Source organism: Musa acuminata, chromosome BXJ3-8, assembly GCF_036884655.1.
Source record: "Musa acuminata AAA Group cultivar baxijiao chromosome BXJ3-8, Cavendish_Baxijiao_AAA, whole genome shotgun sequence".
NCBI lineage: Eukaryota > Viridiplantae > Streptophyta > Magnoliopsida > Zingiberales > Musaceae > Musa > Musa acuminata.
In genome coordinates, this window is record NC_088356.1 from 667,742 (window position 1) to 688,054 (window position 20,313).

General features: G+C 37.8%; 2 protein-coding genes and 1 pseudogene across 4 annotated transcripts; all 3 read left to right on the plus strand.

The window, feature by feature from the left end:
* Positions 1-1,048: 1,048 nt before the first annotated feature.
* LOC135644753 (protein TIFY 9-like) lies at positions 1,049-2,463 on the plus strand. Of its 2 annotated transcripts, XM_065162629.1 has the most exons (5): positions 1,060-1,218; positions 1,293-1,410; positions 1,502-1,589; positions 1,665-1,764; positions 2,144-2,463. In XM_065162629.1, the coding sequence occupies exons 1-5, from the start codon at positions 1,110-1,112 to the stop codon at positions 2,146-2,148; spliced, it is 420 nt and encodes a 139-aa protein (XP_065018701.1). In that variant the 5' UTR covers positions 1,060-1,109; the 3' UTR covers positions 2,149-2,463. The 2 variants fall into 2 exon arrangements, with proteins under 2 accessions (XP_065018700.1, XP_065018701.1); XM_065162628.1 differs by lacking the exon at positions 2,144-2,463 and having other exon boundaries at positions 1,049-1,218; positions 1,665-2,126.
* LOC135645662 (ubiquitin-conjugating enzyme E2 27-like) lies at positions 2,190-11,034 on the plus strand. Its single transcript, XM_065164287.1, has 6 exons — positions 2,190-2,259; positions 4,072-4,371; positions 6,817-6,865; positions 9,635-9,941; positions 10,025-10,118; positions 10,210-11,034. Exons 1-4 carry the CDS (start codon positions 2,190-2,192, stop codon positions 9,891-9,893), a joined length of 678 nt encoding a protein of 225 aa, XP_065020359.1. The 3' UTR covers positions 9,894-9,941; positions 10,025-10,118; positions 10,210-11,034.
* Positions 11,035-13,806: 2,772 nt separating this feature from the next.
* On the plus strand, positions 13,807-19,125 carry LOC135645251 (probable serine/threonine-protein kinase At1g54610; annotated as a pseudogene). The gene is made up of 7 exons (XR_010498705.1): positions 13,807-14,340; positions 14,439-14,732; positions 15,961-16,273; positions 16,510-16,728; positions 17,383-17,483; positions 17,567-17,687; positions 18,491-19,125. The product of XR_010498705.1 is annotated as a probable serine/threonine-protein kinase At1g54610 (transcript).
* Positions 19,126-20,313: the final 1,188 nt, after the last annotated feature.

The following is a 20,313-nucleotide window of genomic DNA, read 5'->3' on the forward strand; positions in this document are numbered from 1 at the left end:
AATTGAACGGAGCGTGTGAGGTATGAACACTTGAAGTCCCATGTCTCTCTCTATCAATGTCACACTCAGTGTGTGTAGTTAGTAAAAGATTATTGTAGCCCATTGAGCTTACAGTGAAATTGAGGCAGTGCATATGTTCCATATCCAATCATCACAAGTTTCTTTGCCATCACCATGCAAAATGCATTCCATGCACTGGTCATCTGAGTCTTCTACAAGTCAATTTGCTCTTTCAGATTCATCAGCCTTTTGCTTCTGATGTGAGGTGTGACCCACTCATCCAGCACTTAATCTTCTTTTCCTCTAAAATGGTAAGAAAGTCAAAATATGTCTGAAGGGCTTCATGAATTCTGAACATGGAAAATGTCTGGTTTGTCAACTTGATGCATTGCATGTTCTCCTTCCAATAAAAATATTGATGCTATGAGTACTTCACATACATTCAAAGAGCATGAATTATTAATCCAACATGCTTAATATCAAATTATTGGATCATTCGAATCCAACTCGGAAGCTGTTTAAGCTATCTCTTGAAATAATTAGTCTACTAAAACTTCATCAACGTCACATTTTCCTATGTGGACGCGATGGAACGGTGGTTGAGTAAGTCAGCAACAAAAGGCACACCAAAAACAACGTGGAGAAAAGAAGAGCGCTGTTCTTGCACAACATACACACCAACACAGAAGATGGAGGGAAGAAGAAAGAGTGCCTTCGGACTGACCCCACTTGTCCATGTCCTTATCCACCGGTAGCTCTCTCGGAGAAAGAAATCTCAACCACACGCTGTTCAAATCCACGAGAAACATGTGATATATATACATCAGCCGACTAATATATCGTTTACTTTGGACTCTTTGACTCGGTAGCAACAAAACTTGCCACGTTTCCGTGTACTAAAATCTAGACACATGCATGCATAAAACGCTTAGTGGCTGCCGCTGGCAGTCCCTATCGATCTCTCTCTCTCTCTCTCTCTCTCTCTTTCGATACGCGACATGCCTCGCCCGTTTTCCTCGTGCCATCTACTTCTCTCCATCGCTTGCCACCTTTAAGAATCCATCTCTCGGTGTTCCTTGTTGTGTGATCCGAAGGAGATCGACGAGCGTATGGTGTCGGAAACCATGTCGGGTGTCTCCTTGGAGCATGATTTCCTCGGCATCGACAGTGCCGGAGCTGCTAAGAAACCCATCATGGAGCGAAAGAAGTCCTTCCGAGGTACATCTCTCTCTCTCTCTCTCTCTCTCTCTCTCCTTCGAGTGAACATCTAACCTTGTGTCGGGCCATCTCAGAGCTTCATGGCGAGATCTCGAAGATGAATCCGAATGTCATAAAGAGCGTGATCGCCACCTCCAGTGCAGCGGTGGGGAAGAGAAAGACGCCACTGCCGGTGCTGAGCTCCGCTTCGAGGTAGATAAGGTTCACAAATTTGTACTATTTGCTATTTTCTTCTTTGTCGAGGATATATAAATAAAGAAGCATGCATGGGTTTTCCTTTCAGATCAAAGATGGAAACTGCTCCTGCGGTGGCTCCGTTCACCATCTTTTACAACGGCGCCGTGGTGGTGTTTGATCTTCCACGAGAAAAGGTCACTTGAAGTTTCCCGCAGCTTTTTGAAGTTTTATCTGAAATCGAAATAATTGTTTGATAATTATGGACACAGGCAGAGAATATTCTGAAGCTGGTGGAGGCAGACAAATTTGGCGACCTCGTTCATGCATCCAAAGAGCCTGCAGTGGACGAGGAGCTTGACGTCAATGGAGGTATAAACCATACGTTTGTCATTTTCTGCCAATACACACAACTGAAACTAAAAGAACAACGAGAAAGGGAATTAAATGAGGATGTGATGCCATGAAACGGAGGTATGTTGAGCTCATACTTCATGGCGGTTGGTGCTTTGGTTGTCATGTTCACTGTATGACAGCTGAAACCAGCAACAAAGACTAGAGGGAACGCACTGATTGTTGTTGATGCTATCTTTATGTTATTCGGCGTTCCGTTTCTTTGTAGATTACTTGTAAATGAACATAATCAAAGCTTCGTTCACAAGAATAAGAAGTTTACAGTGGTTTAAACTGGTGATTAGTGTTTGCACAGATTCTTATCACTAGTTTTCTCTCGTCTTTGTTATTTATGCAGGATGACAATAACGTCGACATGATATGTGTGTGAGGGTGGTCGAGAAATGGACATGGAAAGGAGCAGTGGAGAAGCCGAAGAACATGATGATTTGTCATTGATTCTTCTCGTCAGTGGTAAAAATTATGTACTATGGGAGGAAATCGAATAGCGAGAAAAGAGAGTGAATACTGTGGATTTGCTTTTAGTACTCTCCTCATGATTTAAAGGAGTATTTGATATTGATGTCCATGTAAATCCCTTGCTGTTTGATCATAGATCAATTTGCTTGAGCTCTTGTTATGGAAACTGAAAGAAAGAACTCCCAACTATTTCTTGCTTATCTTGTTGTCTTCCTCTTCCTACCTGAAGACCATGAAAACCCGATTCGGACAGCGAACATGTACGTCCTCTGTGCATGATCAAGCATCCTACACATCAGCGCGGATCGTACAGCAACATCGAACACTGCTCTGCGCTCGTGCATGCATAAGCGGCTGCCCGTTTATGATCCATATGTTGAAGTTCACAGAACAGAAAGAAGAAGAAAGCGAGAGGGGGAAATATCCAGCGATGAAATCAGACCATGAGAAGCAGCTCGTCTTCATAGTTCTGATAACCCCCATCCGAGGGGTTTCCCCTCAGATGATGCGTGCTGTGCCTTGGAATCATCTGACCTCTCCGTATCACTCAGAGATGTTCTTCTTATCAACTCAATTCTTCCAACTACTCCTTTATTCTCTATTAATATATCTTAGATGCGTAATACAACTATCAAGCATTCTGGAAAAGTCTTCAGAGATCTTTTATGGTGCAAGAGTGCGAACTACCACAAAGGAGCTGACTTTACAACTTCAAACAAAACACCGATACCTTACACAAGATAATATATACACTATTGATATGTACCTTTTATGTCACTAGAGGTCCCGGTGAGAGCGAGTTGCTACCGTCAAAAATATTACACCAAAGAGATCAGAATTTAATCATATCTATAATATATTTTACCTAATTAAATAGGACCACGTAATCTAATGATTGAAGCATTCTATCAACTCATTAATTATTATATTCATCAAAGGCTAAATTTCTTTGAAAGTAGGTCAGTGTCTTCATAACTTTATTTATTATATTCATGTCATTAGGTGAATCAATTTAATTATTATTATTAATTTTATAAAATCAGAGAAAAATGTAACATATTGCTAATATTTCTTATAATCTTCATCCAAATTGGAAAATAGCATAACGTGTGTTTTTCAATTGTAAACCTAAAACTTTCAATTCTTATTAGAAAAAATAACCATTCTTAAATAGATCAATCAAGATAAGGGTTCCAATATTATACATTAATTTCAATAATTTGTACATCGGCTCTACATTAAGCTACGAAAACATATATTTGTTCTCATCTCTATCTAAATAAATTACAGAGATAATCGAAGGAATTAATTTGGTAGCACAAATTGTGAGGAAAAAATGCTTCGAAAAAGAAAAATACTCCTCAGCTCGCGAGCAAGTTTGTTTGGTCGAGGTGTAGGCCTCGGACCTTTCCTCTAGCGTCAATCTGATAAGGGATCAGATCTTGAGCCATTCCTCTAGTGCCAATTTGAGAAGGACTATTTGGTCGATCAGCTATTGGTGCAACTCGTAGGCTCACGAAGAATTGTCCGAGCGTACCCGTATAGTTTTATCCTTTCAGAACATATAAACTTCAAAAAGCACCTCTAAAGGTAAAAGATACCCGACAGACTTATAAGCTCTGAGTTTTCATACTCCTCGTGGAACTAAATAATTTTATCAATAATAAATTAGAATCCCGATGTAAATAAATGGTCTGTGATGGAATCTTGAGAAGCAGATTGGACTCCCTACACTTAATATTCTTCAAATTATATCTATCACAAATCGGCTCTCTTCTCACATGCTCTCTTTAACCTGTTCCGCAGGAACACCCGATCCGAGAGCCGCTCTCGCTTTTCTTCGTACCCTCCCTCCCCGCATCCCAGGCTGTTCTCGCCATCAGCTTTTCCATCGATTTTGGGGTTCCTCTTCTGCTTCGTATCTGCGGCGTTCCTGGCCGAGAACTCAGGTGATCGGGGAGGATGTTGGACGTGTCTGGGGTTCAGAAGGAGTTGGCAGAGTGCAACCGGAACAAGGCCATCTCCGGGAGGGGGGGAGCCACCTCTCCGGCCCCGTATCCACCCCCTACAAGGGCGGCACCTTCCACATTGACATCCGTTTGCCGAGTACGATTCCCTTTCCCTTATTCTCTCAACAAGAGAAAAAAATGACGAGTCGTTAGGGGTTCCTACGATGGTGGAACGGATCTTATGACGGTTTACTTTTGCTGCTGTTTGTAGATTTATTATATTAGTTTCTTGATGCAAGGCAATGGTTTAGGGTTTTTAGAGTGGTTGGTGTATTGTTGCTTCTTGTAAGTTGAGAGAACTAGTTATATAACAGAATATATAATCTGGAAGAAGAATGTACAAAGCCCTTGTTTTGTTTCAATGATAAAGAGTGTATTTGATGACCATGTCGTGTAAATAATGGAGGGATCAAAGAGGGAAATGGTTGAAATTATTAAGTAACAAGACGAATACCACAAAACTTCTTAGTGTGCACAATCATGCAAATTCAAACTAATAGTATGTGTTATGTCTACTTTTGTTGGATTGATCATCCGTAGTATATTTGAAGTTGTAGCAGGAGCCATATGAGATTCAACAAGGAGAAAGTGACTCGTGAAGTGAAAAGTTAATTTCTCAGGAAAAAAGCCAAACAAAGAGACAACCTTGCATGTCCCTCCAGGCTGCCAAACATAGAAGAAATCATTCAAGTAAAGCATTTTCTAGTGGCCAATGAGGGTCTTGTGAATCCTTTTTCTTTTTCCTGCAAATGTTTTGACTTTTTCCTCTCCAGGTTAAACAGAATTGTCAAAACTTTTTTTGACGGTTCCCTCTTCATTTAATCACTATCTAAATAATGTGTAATAGAATCTAAGCCCCATTTTATGAATCTTAAGAAATATGATAACTTTCTAGTGTCAATGTGCCTTTACAATGGTGTGCAAGAAGAATAATGATGTCAACATGCTGCTGTACGCGAGAACTGATAGGAGCTAAATCTTTGCCCATGGATATGGCATTTTCAGCACCATCATTACAGTAGATCAACCTATATATAAGGTGTGAAAAATTCGTGATAGCAAGTTGCTGCAATTAGGCCCATGCTGTATTCTATTTGCATTTATATGTCTTTATAATTCACTTGTCCTAAACTTGCAGAATTTGCCACTTCTGCCACTTTCGTACCTCCAACTAAGAACTTATTTCTAACAGTTTATGAAAAAATCAAGTTGTGATGTTTATTGTAATTTGGGATATCTTTGGATATGTTCCAATGAACTTTTTCCTTATCTTCCTCAAACTGTAGTTCAAATTTCAGTCATTATTTTCCTTTTAAAATCACCATGATATATAAGGATCTTCAAGTTTTATCAACTTTCAGTGACATTCTGTCCTTTCTCAAAGTAGCAGGGATTGTTTGGACTAGAATTTGTGAGCCTAAATTATGACAGCTATTGCTTAGTTTGTTTTTGTACTGTGTCTGCAAGTCAAACTAGATACTTCTGATTAGTTGGCAAGAACTATCATTTAATTAGTACAAATAGGTCTTTCTTAAACAGAACCACTGCCCCTACACCTGCTAATGTTTTCTTCAAATTGTCACATTAGGTGTGTGTATTGATCTTGGAGATCAAACTGCAATTTGATGGGTATAGCAAAGCGTCTAGGTGGGATAGTACATGTTCAAAATTTTAAATTCTTTTAAAGTGGGGAGGGCATCCGGTAGCTGAGCCAAAGGCAATCAGAAGCCAACTTCAATTCGTGTACGCAAATGTTTTCTTTCAAATAGATGGATTTCTCTTCCTAAATTGACCTTTAAGTAGGGGTGAGTCTGTTTTGGTTTTCTGACTTTTTGAGTCAAAGAACCAGATTGTGGAAAAGAGGGCCGTGATATATAGCAGCACTGGCTTGCATTATATATTTTTTTTGAATCTTTGCATTTTAGTGTGGGCCGATGAAACACCGACTATCCAAAGTCCTGCCTAATAGCTTATGTTGATTTGAGAATTTTCTCTAAAATGTCGACTAATAGTTAAAGGACCTCATGCCCTGTAAGAACCAAGTTTATTCAGAACTCAACTTAGAATGAAAAGCATTTTAGTTTGTAGTTTTGGTTATTTATGTAGAAAGCAAACGGGACATGATTTTTAGTGTTGCATGCACTCTCTTAAGACTTTGTATAAAATATTTAAAATGTTTGTATGCTCGTATGCATCAGGCACAAAAATGATTATGGAGATACATGTATGCTTTACTTTGCATGAACATAAATATAACGTGTTAAGAGATAACATTTATAGCATATATGCATGCATCATAGCCGTAGGTCCTTGTCTTTGTCCTTGTTTCTATGAGTATGATGCATGCCAGATTGGCTTTTTTTTTACTGTAATCATATGATATCTGGAGTTCTCTATTCAAGAAAATGTTGCTAGTTAATGTTATGCTTCCATGTTGTTTCTACAGAGATTATTACTTCCTCTGGTTCCTTAATACACAAAATAAATTATATCTTTATACATTCAAATTAAAAACTGATGTTGGTGGTTTATGTATCTGCAGTTGATTATTCCTTTGAGCCTCCTAAAATGTGGTTCAGAACTAAAGTTTGGTATGGACATTAAATGTTTGGACGATTTTCTTGATTCATGTTTTATTATGCTAATTTCTAAGCTATTTGATTTATTACTAATTTTTTGTGTTCTTTACCTGCATGTTTGAGTCAAGCTATTCCTCTTAGTTGCCCCATATGTGTTAGCATGAGTGCATTTTCAACAAAGTAATTGTGCTACATTATTGAATTTCTTTTTTCATTTGTTAGTGACAACTACTATACCGTTTATAAAATCTTTTCTCAACTCACTTGATAACTCAATATAAAGTAGTGATCTCAATGATAGAGGTGATAGGACAACTTAAATTCGATAACTTAGCATTTAGCAGGTGTCTGTAATCGGATTGACAATCTAATTTTGGTTTTCTTTTAGATATGTGTGCATCATACACTGACTTTTTCCCATGATCAATTCTTATTAATTGATGTCATCTGCCAGTCTCTTGGTAGGTTGACAAGTAAATATATTTTCTTTATTGTTTTATGAAATGCTTTTTTTGTTTTGGTTGATCAAAGCTGAACATGTTATTGTTCAAAGATGAAATGAGAAGTTTAGTTTTTGCAATGAAATTCATGTTTAATATGAAGCCAAGGCAAAGTTGAAAACACCATTGTGTTTCTAGAATAGGTGGTCTCAAGGATGAGCTTTTCTCAGAGAAAGCAAACTGCTGTAATCCTAGTCAAAAAGCTTGATTAAGTCGAGCCTATATTTGTTTCGATTAGTCTTATTTATAGTCTTAGAAAGTAAACCAGATCAAGAGTTTAGATGTTGCAAGAAACAAGGACATAGAGATCTGATGGGATTTAATAATATTCATTTGTTTCCCTCTCAGGAGATTCCTTTATTGAGTCAAGTTCTATTGGTCTTCTATGTTTTTGAGTAGGTGGTGTTCTGTGTTCATGAATAATATACGATGATTTTGTGATGAAAGAATCAATGTACTTTTAGCTGGCGTTAGTTATCTTCCTTCTCTGATGTGTTCTTTGTTTAATGTACTCTGTTAGCTTCAGTTGTATTGTTGCATCAGATCTTTTGAGGCAATGGTGTTGCATCATACTGTTGTTGCCTATATTTCAAACTAAGTTCAAATGTAGATCTGGATTAACTATTCACTCTCAGACCTCAGTGTCGTTAGCATTTGATGGTAACCTTTAATTGAGTGTGAGAGAGATATATATAAAAAGGAAAGGCTAGATGGAGCGGGTGGGAGAGGAATAAAATTGTGTGTAAAATAAAGACAGCTATGAACATGGCACATCACATGTGTATCATGGATGGAAGAGAAGATTGCTTCATATAATCACATATCATTAAGTAATGAGAATTGTTTTAGCCTAAACAACAAATTAATCCTTAATGTTCTCGGAACTCAGTATCGGATATGCCACATCATATATGCTACATTATAGATTGCATCCTATAATCACATATCATTAAATGATAAGAATTGTTTAAGCCTAAACAACACTAATTTTTTTGTAAATTAATCTTTAATGTTCTCAAAACTATGTTTTTTCATTGTTGATCTTCGGATTTGTTTTTGATAATTTTGTCGTTATGATCCAAATCCCATGGCTCATCCTGGCAACCTAATTTTTCTTAGAGTCGTAAGTATTGGTTACCTCAGCTCTATGACTTGCTTAGCTTTTATGTTAATTAAGGAATGAACTTTAGGCACTTTTATGGCTTTGGGAAAGTTCCCTCCATGAAGATTGGAAGCCCAAACTGGAAGTAACTTTCTTCTCTTCTTATATTAGCCAACTCAATTCTGATCTGTGGATTTGTATTTGATAATTTCATTGATCTGATCCAAATCCCATGGTTCATCTTGATCCCGATCCCAGTCTTACGAACCCTCAGAGATTTATGAGTTTCTTAGCTTCTATGTTGATGAAGGGATGAACTTGAGGCATCATTGTGGGTTTGGCAAGTGCCTGATGCAATGTTCATAAGCCAAAACTGGAAGCAACTTTCTTTTATTCTGATCTTGTTGGGGTTAGACATAGATGAGTAATTTCCTTAAGCCAATCATAGTACTCGAACTCTATATCTAGCATATGATACAATTTAACTTCAATAGTTTCAGACAGAGCTTTGCTGGATTGATCCTCTCAGGTGAAGGTTAGTTTTTCTAAAGTCAAAGCCTTCTTTAGCCTACCTTTGTCCCCTTCATTCGACCTCCATCAAAACCCCCCTTCCATAATAGGTTTTTGTAGGACCTGTTTTTAAGAAGATCCAAGGAACTATTGGATTAGGTAGCATTCAAGGAGAAAAGCCTTTTAGTTCTATAATTAGCAAAATCTCATATATATGATTCCAGAAATGATTAATCCTTTTGTTTGAAGGTAAATGTACCTACATGATTTTGTTATTATGTTCAACCCAGGAATCCTATTACTATTTTGTGACAAGAATTATATCTTGATTGTCTTTAATTACAGGTTTATTGTACAATATGATATCATGATATTTTATTTTATTTCAAGTAGTTTTTGCTTTAATTAATATTAATCTCTTTGATGGAATATTAGAATTTTAGTAGAAACTTATTTTATGATGCTTCTATCATGGCATATATTGCGGGAAGTTTCTTTCCAGATGTCTTTTGCATCATATATTGGTTCTAGCATGAGAAATATAAGGGTTTTTGCATACTATTTTCTTGTGTAATATATTTGACAAAAGTCACACCACTTGACTCCAGAAAGTGGACTAAAGTAACAAGAACTTTCTGGCACCAATCACGCCTACATTATTTGTTGAAGGCACCCAAACATTAGCAGTCAACATGGAGCAATCTGCTTGGACATTCGGAAGGATCAGTGGAGCCCTGCCTTCACGTCGAAGATTGCGTTGCTTTCTCCGCAAGCTCTACTGTCAGCACCTGAGCCGGACGATCCCAAAGATGCAGTTGTCGCACAGCAGGTCAAAGAGCACACCTGTGTGTGTATGAAGACTGTTGCGTTCTTTTATGTTATCACTTCTATTGATGTCATTCTTCTGCATCGAACAGTACCTGCGTGAACACCCAGCCAATACGATAGGAGAATAACTGTTGGCATCGAAGAAAAGGTACAAACAGTAGATGAGCAACTGTTCAGTTTTAAGAACACAGGTGATTGGAATCTGATACCTGCTTTCTACAATGGAATCAGGATTTAGCGAGAAGCACGCTGGGGAGCAGCGTCAAAGGCGACGAGAATCAGGCTCTCGAAAGGCTATGCTCCTACTAAAACTCGCGTCTGTACGGTGAGACACTCCACCATCATTCGTTCTCTAAACTTTTCTGCCCATATCAGCCTGTTTCGACTATTAAGTGTGCATTTTTTTTCTTTCACAGGTCAATCATTCTAAATAATTGTTTCAACACCTAATGTGGTCAAAGTAGTTGAGATTATCCAATAATTGTTTGACCCACTACTACTGCTCGGAAGCTACGTCTGCACATTTCACATCTTTAGCAGCCTTATCCATCTAGATATAGTACACGAAGCAGGGCTTTCGATAATGATGTTATGGTTTAGGAATCAAAAATTAGATCGGAGAGAGCATGGTGGGCGCTGGCATGCAGTGGTTGATGGCTGTTGTGATTGCCGTCCACCATGGATTTCTTGATGAGCCAGCCTCGTGGAACAACGCAACAAGGACGCTCTTATCTATTTGGCGGGGAGTAGCATCAAAAAGGTACCCACACGGTGCCTCGAGCTAATCTTGTCTACTTCGTCAGCCAACTGCAATAATGTGATCCTTAATGTCTTAGAAAGTAGACGTCAGGTGGCCTGCAGCAGTACAACCCATGAGGCATGACGCTTGATGTTGGGTGGTACGAATGTCAACAAGTGTTTTCCAGTCTCTCGTAGCTCACTCTTACCTATTAATTGTCGATTGACAGGTGCAAGAAAAAATAAACTATTTGTGAACAGAGACCATATCGAAGAGTGCCTCTCGGTTCACGATTTCAACCTTGCTTTTGTTTCTCGTGTCAAAGAACAGTAAAGAGAGGCGTTTATTTGATGTACCGTTGTCAAAGGGAGCATCAACACCGATCACAGGACGATAGCAACATCCTTCATTAGATGGGACGTTTCCACTGACAAGTGAACTGCCTCGGGAAGAAGACAACAAGGATGGAATTGGGTTGGTTCTCCAGTCCTGCCTACCAAACTAGGAAAATTGAGGCCATGACTTTGGAACCCAAACACTTTACTCAGTTACAACTCGGTACAGTAATTCAATTTAATTACATAAACTTAGTGTGAGAGTGTTTTTTTTTTCATACAAATTTTCATCTATTATTAATGAGTTTGTATTATTAAATAAACTTTGGGGAAGGGTTTGTATTAATGAGTCAAATATTTATGAGCTATGCAATTTTCATCTATTATTAATCTAAATATTGGACAATCATAAATTAAGTAATTTGGTTGGAGTATTCTTGTTCTTATTTACCCAATCCACATGTATATATATATATATATATATATATATATATATATATATATATATATATATATATATATATATATATATATATATATATATATATATAACCTCCAGAATAAATTATTTTCTTATCTATTCCTCTATATTGAAGTTTGGAATATATAACATTGATAACATTTTAGATATTTTACATATACTTTTAACTCAAACTAGTTAATTTAGGATATAAAGATTATAATAAATAGAAGAATATATATGATAAATAATAAATACAAATTGACTCAAACAAGTATGTTATTTTCGAAGGTTCTAACTAGCTTAGTTGATAAAGATTTTAATAATATATCATAAGGTCTTGGATTTAATTCCTGTTTTCATCATTTATTCATTAAAATAAATATATGTTATTTTCAAACTTAACAACTGTAGATTTGCAAACTTCCCATCTCTTCTATTTAAATAGAGTCAATGGAAGAGTTGGTGAATACCAATGTGAAATGTAGTAACCAATAACCTTTGTGAGAACATTTTACCACACCATTACATGTAGTATTCTTCTTTTATGGATACGGAAACGTCCAAAATATGTCCTCTTATCTCAAAACAAAACAAAAAAAATGCAAATTAATGAGGATTTGATTCATGTTCAATAGGAGATACAAGCATTAGAACAACACCTGGTGTAACTCTAGTTGCTTTCGTTCAACCCAACCCAAATTGACTAGCTTTTTGTTTTATGTGCTAAATGGTCAACACACCATTTTCTTAAGCTAGTCAACATAAAGCATGTGGATGGCAAGGAAAGATGATGGCATTCATTCAAAGGATAGCGCTTTTGTTGGACCTTTTCTTCTTGTTGATTGATTCTAAAGGGCTTCAAATGATAAGACCGAAAAAAAGAAAAAGAAAAAGAAAACCTTCTAACCTCCAAAGAAAGTGCTTCTAGAAGAAGTTTACAACTTGGTCTCCACACAAACAGTGGAAAATAGATATTTATAATATTTTATATACTTGCCAGGTATGAAATAACATATTTATCATTATAATATTTTTAATGTGCAGAGGATATATATATCCTCTGCACAATAAAAATCCTCCATCCTTCAAGACACTATAATCATTAAATTCTGCCAACAAAGTGCACTTTCATTAATATTAATTTATTTAAAGTATATATATATATATATATAATATTTAATAAGATTTTTAATTTTAAGTATTAGTATTGTACTAATCATATTAGTGTTTCGAGCATGAATTCATTAAAGCGTGTCAATTTAAAAAATAAAAAATATTAGATATAAAATATGTACCATCTTATACTTGGTATACACGAATACATTTGATCCTTTCTTTTGTTCCTACCTACTTATATGTGATATTTTAAAAAGTGAACGCCTTTCTATAAGGTCAGGGGAAAGAACGAGGAAAATGATTTTATTATATTTCTAATCGAAAATAGAATCTATCATAATAATAATTTTTTATTGAAACGATACTTATGAAAAGATAAATTTCTTATCTTTTCTTTCAACTCAGATCAAGGTGACTAATTCGAACCCATTGGGTAAAATGAGAATATCTCCCATATTCAAAGTTTCATTTTTACCATTAACAAAAACTTGATTTAATTACTTATCAAAAGTGATTGGAATATGATATATATATATATATATATATATATATATATATATATATATATATATATATATATATATATATATATATATATATATATATATATATATATATATATATATATATATATAATCAACTAGGAAGAAATACGAACATCACTCAGTTGTAGTATTTTGTCCGTTGCGTTGTTGACATTGCACCATTAAAATGAGTGGGTTTGCATGACGTATTCGGACGTCTGGTCAAAAGATGGTAGTTGGGCCGAGACAAATCGCAATCAGCACATTGTGTGCCAGCTATGTCCGCGTTGACTTTCCCAAGTGCGTTTGACTCTTAACATGCCATCAGCATGCAAACTGAATCATAACACATTGATTGTAGGGAAACCAGAAAGAAATTAATCGTCCCATGAAGAATAATAATTCATTTGTACTTTCTTACTAATAACTATTTTATTTTTATTTTATTTTTGAGGCCGTCCGACTACCAAACATAACAGCAATGTCCTAAATCAAATAAATTCTTAGCAAGTTTCGATGAGACTTATGTTGGATATATAAGTCATACACGATTGACCTCACGATGAACATATTTTTCCAATTAAGTCTGTCAGTATCCTAAGATGATTTATTTTGTTTTTGGGGCAAGTAATCGATTAATTTTCATAGTATTTATTATTTCCTAATGATGCCACCGCGCCAAAGCACCTCCCGCCACACGTGTGAAGTCGGAGAAACGACCTCTTCCGGTTTGGTCAGTGGACTGCTGCCTTCTCTTCTTGGACTTTCTTCTCTCGATTCTATCCCCCGTTCCATAGGAAATCACCGTAAATACCCTTTCACCACGCTATCGTGCATTATACGATGGTGTTATGATCGTAATTAGATCTGAAAATGAGTCCTATTTGTGTTCCCTGCAACTCCCGTTTAATAGACGAGATACGTATCTGAAACTACCGCTTCTCCTTCCCGCTTCCATTCACAGGAGCTCCGGCGGTGACCGGAACCCGGTCCCCACCCTTCCAGCTTCGAACGAGCCCCTCTGCGGCTGCGCTACCGTCACCTCCCGCCCGCATGAGGGCCCAGTGACCACCATGGGATGCATCTTCGGCAAGTTCACCTCTGGAGTCGGCCTCTTCCCCGTCGTTGCTCCCCACATCACCGCCGCCTCCACGTCCAGGCCCCCCGCGGCCTCGGCCTCGGCCGCTGGACACCGGCACCCCCTCCGCGCCCCTCCTCCTCTGGAGCCTGAGCCCCCTCGCCGCCCTTTCTTCATCCCGAACTCAGCTGCCGCCCCCCCCGCGTGGCCGACCTGGCTCTCTGACGCCGCAGGGGATGTCCTCGCCGGCTTCACGCCCCGTCGCGCCAATTCGTTCGCGATGCTCGAGAAGGTCAGCGCTTCTGATACTATCCCTTGGGGAAAAAAATTTGCTTCTTTCGAGTTGTTGACCAGAAATCCGATTCTGTGGCGGTTGATTTGGGTTGCTAGATTGGGTCGGGGACGTACAGCAATGTGTACAAGGCGAGGGACCCGGTGGGGGGGCGGTTGGTGGCGATGAAGAAGGTGCGGGTGGAGGACGTGAAGGCGGTGGACAGCGTGCTGTTCATGGTGCGGGAGATCGCCCTGTTCCGCCGTCTCGACCACCCCAACATCATCCGCCTCGAGGACCTGGCGGTGTCCCGTATCCCCACCACCCCCTCTCTCTACCTGGTCTTCGACTACATGGAGCACGACCTCGCCGGCCTCACTGCGCTCCCTGGCGTCCGGTTCACTGTGCCCCAGGTGTGTTGTCGTTGATCCGATCAATCCAAATCCCCAAACCCCCTCTCGTGTAATTTCCTTAACAATGTTAATCTCGACATAAAAAAGTAAACTTTAGGGTTTTGGGGGTGCCTATTGCTATTCTTCGTGAGCTTACATTAGAAAGATAGACATTTTCGTCCCTTTTCCTTTCTCATCATTTACACCTCTTTTCTGTTTGATGAGAATTCGGAATTCTTATACTTTGAGTGGGAATTTGAAACAACGATCCAGCTGTCCTACAAGGATTAAGCTTTGTAAATTATGTTCATGATGAGCAAGTTCCTGATATGATCAGAATGATGGCATTCGATATATCCGAAGAGAATTAACAGAATAAGTTATTTGATGAAAAAAGAGGGAGGAGGTCCAGAATCTTGTAGCCTTTTGGTGGTTTTTTTTTTTTTTTGAGTTATATTTTCATTATTTTGTTTGAATTCATCATCAATTTATGAGATCATACATGCTATGTGTTGTTACACACAATGTGATAACTCTTTGTCCCTAACAGTCTTGTGTTCCCATGGGCAATTGGTCTGACTGGGACTGGTTTTACTTCCAGGAAACTAGTGTCAATAGGTTAGGCAAGTCATGTTTACTTGATATTGTATGTATTTTGGTCTCAATCATGATGGTCCCAAGTGCAGCTTTGTTGACTTGATTTTGCTTCCTTTGGTGCCAACAGTTCCAGAAGCATGACCATTTCAAATGGGCAACATAACATGGTTTCACCTGCTGAGATCACCATTTGACTTCAACATATGGGCTTTTCTTTTTCTAGGGTCAAGGCTTCGCCTCGTGCCTCTGGTTTCATTATGGCAAGAGACCAAATAGCACCAAGTTTAACAAGGAGGTTTCCCATAATCATTTCTTAATAGATACACAGATGGCATTCTCCGGTAGACAAGTGACTATGACAGACATAAATTTATGCTTCATTCTTCTAAAATATATAATAACAATGTAGCCGTCCTATATTGACCCTGAAAAGCTGATCCATTTAATGAATAACTTCACTGAATTTTGTGAGAGGTACATAGAGTTGAGGAGATTATAATCCATTAATTGGTGATTGATTGCTCTTTCAATGGAGTATTCATTAAGAGGATTTTTCGCCCGAAACCAAAGTTTTCTAGTTTCATTTTTTTTAATTTTATTCATTAAATTCTTTGTTACAGCTTCTTTTTTTCTTTGTTTGTCTTAATGGCAGGTGAAATGCTATATGAAGCAATTACTCTCTGGTCTTGAGCATTGTCATAGCCAGGGTGTCTTACACCGTGATATAAAGTGTTCAAATTTGCTACTTAACAAAGAAGGAATCCTTAAGATAGCTGATTTCGGGCTGGCTACTTTTTTTGACCCGAACAACACAAAGCCCATGACAAGTAAGGTTGTGACCCTGTGGTACCGTCCTCCGGAGCTCTTACTCGGTGCAACTCGGTACGGCGTTGGTGTCGACCTATGGAGTGCTGATTTTGGCAGAGCTTCTCACTGGGAAGCCAATACTTCCTGGACAGACTGAGGTAATCCATTATCCCAATAATAATTATCATTGTTGGAGAACTCATTAGCAAGGAACTATCGTCATACATTTTCTGCACTATAGCTGAACTATAGAGACTGGCACTAGAATGTGTTTAGATAGAGCTATTTGCTCTTCTGCATATTGTACTTGGTCATTGATAATAATAGTTTATTTCTTTGGACTTAATGTCCATCTGGTTCGCGGTCCGTTTTACCCTTGTTGATGCTAATGTAGGTGGAGCAGTTGCATCGAATCTTTAAGTTATGCGGATCTCCATCAGAAGAATACTTTGAGAAACTAAAATTACAGAAGACGACTTCGTTTGGATCATACAAGTGTTCTATATCAGAAACATTTTCAGATCTTCCACCTTCCTCGGTGTCTCTCATTGAGAAACTTCTTGCGCTTGACCCACTTGAAAGGGGGTCAGCTACTTCTGCCCTGAACAGTGAGGTTAGTATCTATATTTTCATGGCTTTTAATGTGTCTATTTTCTCTAGCATAAGAATATCACTAGATGCATAAAATGTGTAGTTTATTAAAAATAATTAGGGTTATGTGGTGCATTGTTTAGGAATAATAAAAACCTAGAATTATTCGGAGTTCTATCACTAGTATGACAAACATATAGGAAGGCTTGCTGAAACATTGCGAAAGCTACTTCCTTTGTATGACTAGTCAGGAATAACTTCTTTTACAAGCAAAACAATTTGCAACACAAGTAAACCAACTAAGAAATTAGTTTTGGTCTAAAGGCCTTGAACTCATTCCATACGGCACTTGAAAAGCCTTGAATTCAATCTATATGTGACGCTTGACAAGCCTTGAACTCAATCTATATGTGGCACTTGAAGAGCCTTGAACTCAAATCTATATGGCACTTGAACTGTAAACCCAAATTATATTATTATTATTTAACTAGTGTACTAGTTTATGATAATTGTTGTATCTAGAAATTAGTCATTTTTATCCAAGAATAAGGATAATAAATTTGATGGCCTTGCACCATTTTTTAGGGCATTATTAGGGCACAGTTGCTTTGGTAAAAGAAAAAGAATCTCATTGCTACATGTTCCTTTGTAATTACTGTGTAGTCTCTGCTTGCAGTTCTTCAACATAGAGCCCTATGCATGCGATCCATCTGAGTTACCGCAGTACCCTCCAACCAAAGAAATTGACAGAAAATTGAGGGAAAACAGAGATAGAAGGTGAGCACTATGTTCTTGATGATTTATACCAATCAACACGTTCTGTCCAAGAACTTATATATGTAAGCTTTGTTTATGAACAGGAAACAAAGAACTAATGCAAAAGAAAACGGTGAAGCCACTAATAGAATCCGATTGCGTAATCGAAGTTACAGAGGACCAGCAGCTCCATCAACCAGTAGCAAAGTGCAAGCAGAACTTGATGTGAGTATTATTCATTTTTACAATCTGTTTTATTAAGTTGCATGTCAAATATGAAGATCTTCATGCCTACGATACCAATCTGAGGAAGCATGATGATTTTGCTTAATTTATTTGCACAAATTATTCATGTTGATTTTTGAATCCTATTATGTTAACAGTTCTTCTAAGGACCCTCTTGTGCTATTACTTCATTAAAGAATCTTCATGTTTGTTATTGGGAATTTCATGATTGTTTATCAACATTGAGGCTCAAGTATTAGTAGGCTATCTAGAAAAGATGCAATTAAATAGGTGAATCAGGCATCAGATATGATATGTTTATGATTTCTTGGATTGATTTTGGGGAGCCCAATCGACATGGTTAAAACGGGTATAATAAAATGGTATCATACTATGATGTGGTATCATACTCACAGAGTTAGGAATCAGTATAATAAAATGGGTATGGGCTCATTAGAGAAGCATTAGCATTATCTAATGTTGCTACTCAACATGATTGGTATAGGAACATATGCAAGCGCAACAAAATTCTGAGCACACCATGAAACAAGAGGAGAGTGGAAACAGATGACATAATTCTAACTTGTGGAACATGGATTAAAATTATCACCAAAATAATTTAAGCCCACAAAAGGATTTAGATTGTTATTGTTTTGCATTAATGTCTACGGCATAAATCTCATGTTTAAGTCTAAACAGATCAAGGCCTCAGACGGTAGAAAGGTTAGCCGAAACACTTGTGGTAATCATGTTTTGCCTTTTAGTCTTATCAGTGTTCCATCCCTTTGTTTTCCCATCTACAGCGACGGAGATTGATGACTAGTGCTAGCGTTGCAAGAGCCGAGAGGTTCCCACCACCACATCTTGATGCAGCAATTGGATTCTCACTTGATTCGTCCCATGCTGATAGAGAATTTACCACAGTGGATGACTTATTCATGTCATCAAATGTTGTGCCACGGAGAGTAGCAGATGTAACAAGGGAAGATGGAGGTAGAAGAGACCATAACACGGTTCATGCTGGTGTTATCGGTGCAATCAGGCCATACCTGATGGGGAATCTGACAGATCTCGGAAGGAACAGTAGAGCACACCAGAGCAGAAGGGAATCAGCTGTTGCTGCTGCGGCGAACTGATGTGGTTGTGTAGCTGAGAAGTCCATCTCATCTTGCCGGGCACAGGCTGCAGTTCTCGTTCAAATGTCAACTTTAACAAAATGAGGTAGCCCTTCATGGTTTTCCACTCGATGTCTAGCAACATATTAACTTCTCGAAATTGTACTGACAGAGCTAAGGACATGTACAGCCTTCTGTATTTGTTTTTGTTAACTTTCTTCTTTTTTTTTCAGAAAAATAGAAACTTTGTTGCTCCTAAAGATAAATGTTTTCTCATTGTATTCATGGATCGCATTTGCAATAAAAAGAGTGATTCAGAAGCACACCTGCTGTCATCATTTGAAGTAGTTTCAATTAAATCTGATTGTTTTCATGGTTTTCTCAAATAGATTCCTGATTATTATCTCGAGGAAGCCTTTATTCTCTGAAGTGTCCGATTAAAATTGTTTTTTTCTTTTGGGGACAAGCAAGATGGGTTTTAATTTTTTCTGTTAAGCGTCATGCTGATAAACATGACTGATAATATTATCTGTCTTTGACAAATCTTCCTTTTAAAAGTTGGGAATATATTCATTTTATTTTCTGAGGGAATAAAATATTATCAAGAGCTTTGCCAATAAGAGGGGAAAGGTTGGTAGCACATTGACCTTTCGGAGGGAGATTCAGTTTTCCTAACTCGAGTTAGCAAGCCTGGTTTAGTCAACTCCATGGTTGGTTCCATATTCTTATAGGCTATTGTTTTCTCTGTGGTTCTCGAGTGCTATTATTTTCCATGGTCATCGGCATAATGATGCGATCGATGCATGGCATTAATCAAAGCTCGGTGTATATCCTGATGCTCATCATCGTCCCATCTGAGTACATCAGTTAGAAGGTATCACTTTACGGAGATCAAACGGTTGAGACCTCATCACTATTATAGTTGTTGTTTGAGTTACAAGTTAGTTGGTACATTACTACGAGTCTCAAGATTGAGTGGTTAATATCTTGTTTTGATAAGTATTTTTCAAAAAAAAGCTTACAAAATATTAAATAGTGTACAAGACTTTCAAATATGTATAGGAATTTGATATCCTTATCGTCATTTGGGCAAAATGTATCAACTACTATCCAATAAAATCTTACCATCTCTGGATTAAGGTAAAATAATTTTGTATTCTTTCTTGCCTCCTTCAACTTCACTTTCAAATATGTATCCGACGCCCTCTCTCTCATCCACGAAGGACCCCCGCTGGCTAATTGGTCTGGTGATTCAAGTAGTCTTGAGATGATGATTAGTCAGTCACACCTGACAATTGGACCTTTATTCATTAACTACTTTCCATGAAGACACCACAGTAGTGTGAAGCATCCAACCACACCTCGGCATCATCCTCCTTTCCGAGAAGGGTTGTTACTAAGAAACCAAATAAGCTCGACAAACAACTATAGATTGTTTACTGAGGTGATCATAAAACAAAACTAGTATAAGTTGGGTTTGCATGGAATTCTAGTGCAAGTCATTTTGTGAC